The sequence below is a fragment of the Myiozetetes cayanensis genome, unplaced genomic scaffold (genome assembly GCF_022539395.1).
Source record: "Myiozetetes cayanensis isolate MyiCay16 unplaced genomic scaffold, myiCay2020 scf5-8, whole genome shotgun sequence".
Classification (NCBI taxonomy): Eukaryota; Metazoa; Chordata; class Aves; order Passeriformes; family Tyrannidae; genus Myiozetetes; species Myiozetetes cayanensis.
The window spans coordinates 115,001,287-115,008,616 of NW_026087742.1; the positions used below are offsets into that span (position 1 = coordinate 115,001,287).

A 7,330-nucleotide genomic window follows, 5' to 3' on the forward strand; every position below is an offset into this window, starting at 1 on the left:
CTAATTTTCCTTACTGTGTGAACCAAACCCAAACAATCTGGAAGGCAAACATCCACTGAGGACTTCTGGAACAGAAATTAAACATCTCCAGTACTGCCTGTAAGCATTTGCTTACTTTTGTTGTGTTCCTCTGAAAGCAAAGCTGGACTTCGGGGTTTCTCTTCTCTTCTTTTCTTTTCTTCTGGGAACTTCTTTGCAAATCCTGTCCAACATCCCATCCCTGCCCATATTCTGCACACAGCAGACACTCTTTGAATAAAAGGAACACGTGGAAGCACAAGACCCTCAGCCTGTGCTGCTGTCCTGCCTAGCCCATCAAATCCCTGTGCTTTTCAATTCTTCCCTTTCTTTTGGCACAATGTCCAAGGCAGATCCTGATTTGTTTGAGGAGGAGACCCCCCTGCCATCTTACAAGAAAGATGAGACTCTGGAGAGAGACTTTTTACAAGAACATGTAGTGGCAGGACAAGGGGGAGTGGATTCAAACTGACAGTAGGTTTGGATTAAAAATGAGGAAGGAATTCCTGGCTGGAAGGGTGGGCAGGCCCTGGCACAGGTTGCCCAGAGAAGCTGTGGCTGCTCCTGGATCCCTGGAAGTGTCCAAGGCCAGGTTGGATAAAGGGGCTTGGAGCCACCTGGGCTGGTGGAAGATGTCCCTGCCCATGGCAGGGGGTGTGGAATGAGAAGATTAGAAGATCCTTTAGTTTGGCCAGATGGTTTTCCTCCCTTTGCCTGCTGAGGCCGAGCCCTGCAAACACTTTCTGCTGCGGACACGAGTTCAGCACATGCACGGCCTTGGCAGAATCGGAGCCTAAATTTGCTCCTGTTTCTGAGCTCCAAGATGGATTTTGATGCAATGGGCTATTTTACATTTTAAAATATCAGGTTTCTGCCCACACACATAATGCATGATGGATAACAGACCCTGCAAGGCAGCCACTGGAAAAGACCCCTGAATCTGCAATTTATGCAGGAGGGAAGAGTTCCTGCTCCTTGTTTTTCAGCTTGAATTTATACACGACCAGAGGTGTCGCCCCTCAGAAGCTCCACGATGCACATCTGGTTTCACAGCCTAAAATCATAAGCTGAAACTCCACAGACACTAAGGAAAATTATTCCCCTTCGAGCTGCTTTATTAAAATGCAACCTCAAGAAATACTGGCAAGGCAGGAAAGCGACTTTAATCCAATACTTGTTATCCTCTTCCACAGGTTTTAAATCACTCTCTTTGCTCCCCACTTTGAGCAAATACACCCTTATTGTTTTCCTAGTCCTGCTATGACCTTCTGGGAATGTTTTCATCGGGTAAAGCAACCTGCAGCCCCCTACTTTATAAATCTCCCTCGCTCCAAGTGTTAACACCGGCTAATTCTCCGCTTCAGAAAGGAAACCGTGTTTGTTTTTTTGAAGAGCCTGCTGGGAAGAGGAATATTTGCATTTAAAATATTTTTTTTCCCATTTCATAAATTGTCTGGAGTTCTCTTCCCAGTGGGCAGCAGCAGGCTGTTTATGTAAGTGGAGAGGCAAGCTCGCTTTTCCCATTACTTCCACGAAAGTACGATTAACAGCGATAACTATGCTAATTATCGCACTGACTGGACCCGGAATGCAGCTCACTGGCTGGAGAGGCGATGGATTGGGTAATAATTAACTTCTTTTTTCCCTCAATTACCTTTTATTAGGAGGGCAGGAGGCGTCAAAGCAAAACAGCCGCGGATCCGCCGAGGAAAGCCCGCGTCTTCCGAAGGAACTCGAGTGGAGGCGCCTCACTGAAGAGGGAGAGGCAGCACAAACCTCACCATGGCGAGCTGGGCCGTGGAGTTACTCGGCTTCTCCCTCAGCCTGCTGGGCCTGCTCGGGACGCTGATCACCACCCTCCTGCCCCACTGGTGGCGGACGGCCCACGTGGGCGCCGCCGTCGTCACGGCCGTGTCCCACACCAAGGGGCTGTGGATGGAGTGCGCGTGGCACGGCACCGGCGCCTTCCAGTGCCAGGCCCACCGCTCGCAGCTGGCGCTGCCGCCCGACCTGCGTGCCGCGCGGGCCATGATGGTGGCGTCGTGCTGCCTGTCGGCGCTGGCCTGCGCCGTGGCCCTGCCGGGGATGCGCTGCACGCGCTGCGCCGACGCCCACCCCGCCAAGGCCTCGCTGGCCGTCTCCGGCGGCACCGTGTTCCTCGTGGCCGGCCTGCTCTGCCTCGTGCCCGTGTCCTGGAGCGCCAACGACGCGGTGATGGATTTCTACAACCCCGCGCCGCCCGGCGGGGTGAGGTACGAGCTGGGCCAGGCCCTGTACCTGGGCTTCGCCTCGGCGCTGCTGACGCTGCTGGGGGGAGCCTTGCTGTGCTCGCCCGCCTGGTGTCGTGGCGATGGGGTGGCTCTCCAGCTCCGGACTGATCCCTCCTGCTCACCACCCGCTGCCTGCGAGGGAAACCCTGCCCCTTCCCTGACATCTGAGAGCCACGGCGGGTACAGGCTGAGCGACTACGTGTGAGATACAACGTGTGAGATACAGGCTGAGTGAGATACAACGTGTGAGATACAGGCTGAGCGACTGAGTGTGAGATACAACGTGTGAGATACAGGCTGAGTGAGATACAACGTGTGAGATACAACGTGTGAGATACAACGTGTGAGATACAGGCTGAGTGAGATACAATGTGTGAGATACAACATGTGAGATACAGGCTGAGTGAGATACAACATGTGAGATACAGGCTGAGTGAGATACAACGTGTGAGATACAATGTGTGAGATACAACATGTGAGATACAGGCTGAGTGAGATACAACGTGTGAGATACAATGTGTGAGATACAACGTGTGAGATACAACGTGTGAGATACAGGCTGAGTGAGATACAACGTGTGAGATACAACGTGTGAGATACAGGCTGAGTGAGATACAACGTGTGAGACACAACGTGTGAGATACAACGTGTGAGATACAACGTGTGAGATACAGGCTGAGCGACTGCATGTGAGATTGTGAGATGCAGGTTGAGTGTGAGATACAGGCTGAGCATGTGAGATACAAATACAGGCTGAATGTGAGATACAGGCTGAGCGACTACGTGTGAGATGAGACACAGGCTGTGTGAGATACAGGCTGTGTGAGATCCAGGCTGAGCGAGATCCAGGCTGAGTGACTGCGTGTGAGCTCCCCACCATCAGCCAGCGGGACGGAGCTGCCTGAGGAGTTCTGCGCGTGGCACCAAACAAAGCTGAGATAACTCTGGATTGACACTTTGAATTCGTACTTTGAATTACGCTTTGAACTTACGCTTCAAATTTATACTTTGAATTCACACTTCGGATTCCTACTTTGAACTTGTACTTTACTTTGAATTTATACTTTGAATACACACTTTGAATTCATCCTTTGAATTCACACTTTGAATTTATACTTTGAATACACACTTTGAATTCATCCTTTGAATTCACACTTTGAATTTATACTTTGAATTTACACTTCGAGTTTATACTTTGAATTTACAGTTTGAATTCACACTTCGAATTTACACTTTAAATTTACACTTTGAGTTTATACTTTGAATTTACAGTTTGAATTCACACTTCGAATTCACACTTTAAATTTACGCTTTGAATTTACACTTTGAATTTACAGTTTGAATTCAAACTTTGAATTTATCCTTTGAATTCATACTTTGAATTTACACAGAATTTACACTGAATTCATACTTCATATTCATACTTTATATTCATACTTTGAATTCATACTTTGTATTCATACTTTGAATTTACACTTCAAATTTATCCTTTGAATTTATACTTCGAACTTACACTTCGAATTTACACTTTGAATTTGTACTTTGAGTTCAGAAGGGTTGTGACACAAAGTTTACCACTGTCTGTTTCTTCCTCTCCTTTCTTTCTGGAGAAGGGTTTTTTGGGAATAAATACAAAGGAGGTTTCGACATCCCCAGACCTGCCAACCTTCAATCAGGGCTTTGCAGGCAGGTGTTTCAAGGGCATTTCTGTTAAAAGTGGTATTTTGGGTTGTAGTTTGTGCCCTTCAACCAGCACCGAAGCAGAACTGGCCACAGCTCGTTGTTTTTTTCCCAACAAAAGCTGCTGCTTTGCCTAAACCGTGGAATTTGGTGGGATACACAGGGATTTTCAGCAGTGATTGCCTGCTCGGTTTCTCATTTCCATAAGGCACGAATGTTTCCTCGTGACAAGGTACTAATTTTACTCTGACTTCACTGTTTGCTTTTTCACAGCCCCCTGAAACACGGATTTCAAGAGCATTGTGACAGATGTGCTTGACAGGCTGTTCTGGCCAATATTTTAAGTGGCGCTGCAATGTTTTGACCTCATCAAAAATCAAATTTCAGCACGTTTTTGAAACGTGCATCGCCAGGGAGAGAAACCACCTCCGTGGCTCCGAGCTGGGTGTTTTACAAGTGTCAGTGCTAGAATGAAACTGGATGTCTGATGTTAAAATATTCACTAAAATAAATTAAAAAGAAAAATTATCAGAACTTAATGAGCATTGAGCTCTTGGGCAGAATTAGCAATCTGTGCACAGACACTGGAAAAACAATTCCTAGGACCCTATTCCCAAATCCTACAGAATGAAATGGGCTCATTTCTTAGGCTCAGTCCTCATATTTTTTCCCTGTAGTCCTGGCTGAAGGTGCATTAGGGTTAACATGGATATTTCCACCTCCTCCAGTGGGTTTTGGGGAACTTCCATTCGTCCAGGATTCAGGGCAGCTCCCGTGTCCTTCACGGGTTGTGATCACTGCCCGGCAGGAATAGCAAATCAAGGCATTCCCTTCTAAAATCCTGGCAAAATGAAATCATTCCACGGCGTGTTCAACCAATTAAAAATCAAAATAATGAACAAAGAAGCCCATCCCTCCCATTGCATCTTATAGTGAAATCCCAATCACACAAATTCTGGTATAAAACCATCACAAGAAATTAAAATGCTGGATTCCTGTTATGGAAAAAGAAAAAGTAATAACAAGACCTGTGAGGTAACTGCTTTAATTTGGCCAACAAAAAGCCTGTTTGCCACTCTATTATTACCTTGTAGCACCTCCAGAACTGGGAGCTTTTCATCCCAAACCTTCATTTTTGGGGCTGATCCCCTTTGCCATTTGTTCTGTGGGGATTTGAGTTGTGGCAGAGGGTTTTGCTGCACTGCTGAAGGTCAACGACAGCACTGGCTTCTCAAAGACAAAATGGCATTTCTAAGCAGTTTGCTGAGACTGGGAATGATAAAAAAAAGGATGTGGGACCAGACTTTTTGGTGGTTTCTGGTGATGGAGTGACAGGACAAGGGGGAATGGCTTTAAACTGACAGAGAGCAGGGTTAGGTGGGATTTTGGGAAGGAATTGCTGGCTGGGAGGGTGGGCAGGCCCTGGCACAGGTTGCCCAGAGAAGCTGTGGCTGCCCCTGGATCCCTGGAAGTGTCCAAGGCCAGGTTGGATGGGGCTTGGAGCACCCTGGGCTGGTGGAAGGTGTCCCTGCCCACGGCAGAGGGTGGAATGAGATGATCTTTAAGGTCCCTTCCAGCCCAAACCATTCCATAATTCTATGACTGATCACTGACACTGCAAACACCTCAGTAACAGCCTCTGAGGTGCAAAGAACCCCCAGAAACTGCTTTCACAGTGGCTTTTTGGAGAAGATGGAGACCAGCTGTTCATAGTCCAGTACACATTTTCTGGGAAGCCTTTCCAGGAGCGAAGGTGGCCCAGTGAAGGTGGACGATTCCCAAGGGTTTTCCTCTATTTACATCACAATAGATCCTGCCAAGTGATTAGATATCAACCTGAATGAGGGCTTTGGACAGCCATGAATGCTGGAACACCAGTCCAAGTGCAGGAAATGGGCTGGTGGGTCATTAGGTGGTGTGTTTGTAATATGCTGATAAATGAGCTCACTTGCCAAGCTGTTTGTGTGGTGGGAATGCTCCTGAGTGGTGCTATTCTTGCTGCACAAAGTCCCAGCCAAGCAGGATACGTGACAGGAGCAAGAACAGTTTATAAAGCCCTGGCAGAAATACCTGGAAGTGCTTGGATGTCAATAAAGGCAGGGAAATGGTTTCTTTCACAGAGGGTTGTGAACCAGTGGATCTTGTTCCACTGCAAAACTGACAATAATTTCTGGTTCTTTCTTTCTTTTTTTCTTTCTTTCTTTCCTTCTTTGCTTCCTTCCTTCTTTTATTCCTCCTCCTTTCTTTCCTCCTTTCTTTCCTTCTTCCTTCCTTTTTCTTTTTTTCTCTTTTTTCTTTCTCTTTCAGTTTCTCTTTTTTTATTCCTTTATTTCTTTCTTCCTTTCTTTCCTTTCTCTCTCCCTTTTTTCCCTTCTTTCTTTCCTTTCTCTCTCCCTTTTTTCCCTTTTTTCTTTCCTTTCTCTCTCCCTTTTTTCCCTTCTTTCTTTCCTTTCTCTCTCCTTTTTTCCCTTCTTTCTTTCCTTTCTCTCTCCCTTTTTTCCCTTCTTTCTTTCCTTTCTCTCTCCCTTTTTTCCCTTCTTTCTTTCCTTTCTCTCTTCCTTTTTTCCCTTCTTTCTTTCCTTTCTCTCTCCCTTTTTTCCCTTCTTTCTTTCCTTTCTCTCTCCCTTTTTCCCCTTCTTTCTTTCCTTTCTCTCTCCCTTTTTCCCCTTCTTTCTTTCCTTTCTCTCTCCCTTTTTTCCTTTCTTTCTTTCCTTTCTCCCTTCCTTTTTTCCTTTCTTTCTTTCCTTTCTCTCTTCCCTTTTTCCTTTCTTTCCTTCCTTGAAAACCAGCACCTGAGGTGCACTGAGTGTCACAAAACCAGGCAGAGCCACTGGCAGAAAGAAACTCTCTGGCTCATGAACTGGTTGGTGGGTTCATTCTGGTTTTTTTTTTTTTTCCCACAAGTCCTGGAATGAGATAACTGGATAAACCACAACAAAACTTGAATTATTTCTTCAAGAAATGTGTCTGAGTTGACAAATAAGATGAGGAAATGAGTTCAGTTCAGTAATTCAAAGTTCTGCTGATCTAAGACACCCAACAATTAGCTGGTGATTAAGGTTTTTCACATCAGTGTATTAAGATTAATGAAAATTACAGAATGGTTTGGGTTGGAAGGGACCTTAAAGTCCTATTATCCCCATTTCCTATTCTTACCACCAAATGGGCACCTGGTCGTGTTGATTCCTGGTTTAATTCATGTCATCCTTCCCAATTCTCCTGCCCATGGCATCAGAAGACACCTTTAAACCCTGGCTTGATCCTGCTCAAGCATAAATCAGATGAAGTTGTGTTACCCGTGTTTCTTCACAGTAGCTCTAGGTAAGTTTTCCCCCTTTACAACCAATTTCTTAAACAGTTTT

The 7,330-nt window shown here is 46.0% G+C and overlaps 1 protein-coding gene across 1 annotated transcript; it reads left to right on the forward strand.

Moving 5' to 3' along the window:
- The first annotated feature begins 1,800 nt into the window (after positions 1-1,800).
- CLDN14 (claudin 14) lies at positions 1,801-2,493 on the forward strand. The gene has a single exon (XM_050332884.1). The coding sequence runs from the start codon at positions 1,801-1,803 to the stop codon at positions 2,491-2,493; it is 693 nt and encodes a 230-aa protein (XP_050188841.1).
- Positions 2,494-7,330: the final 4,837 nt, after the last annotated feature.

What these genes read in the sequence shown, in the direction of transcription:
- CLDN14 (XM_050332884.1), top strand. Translation starts at nt 1,801, where the DNA reads ATGGCGAGCTGGGCCGTGGAGTTACTCGGCTTCTCCCTCAGCCTGCTG.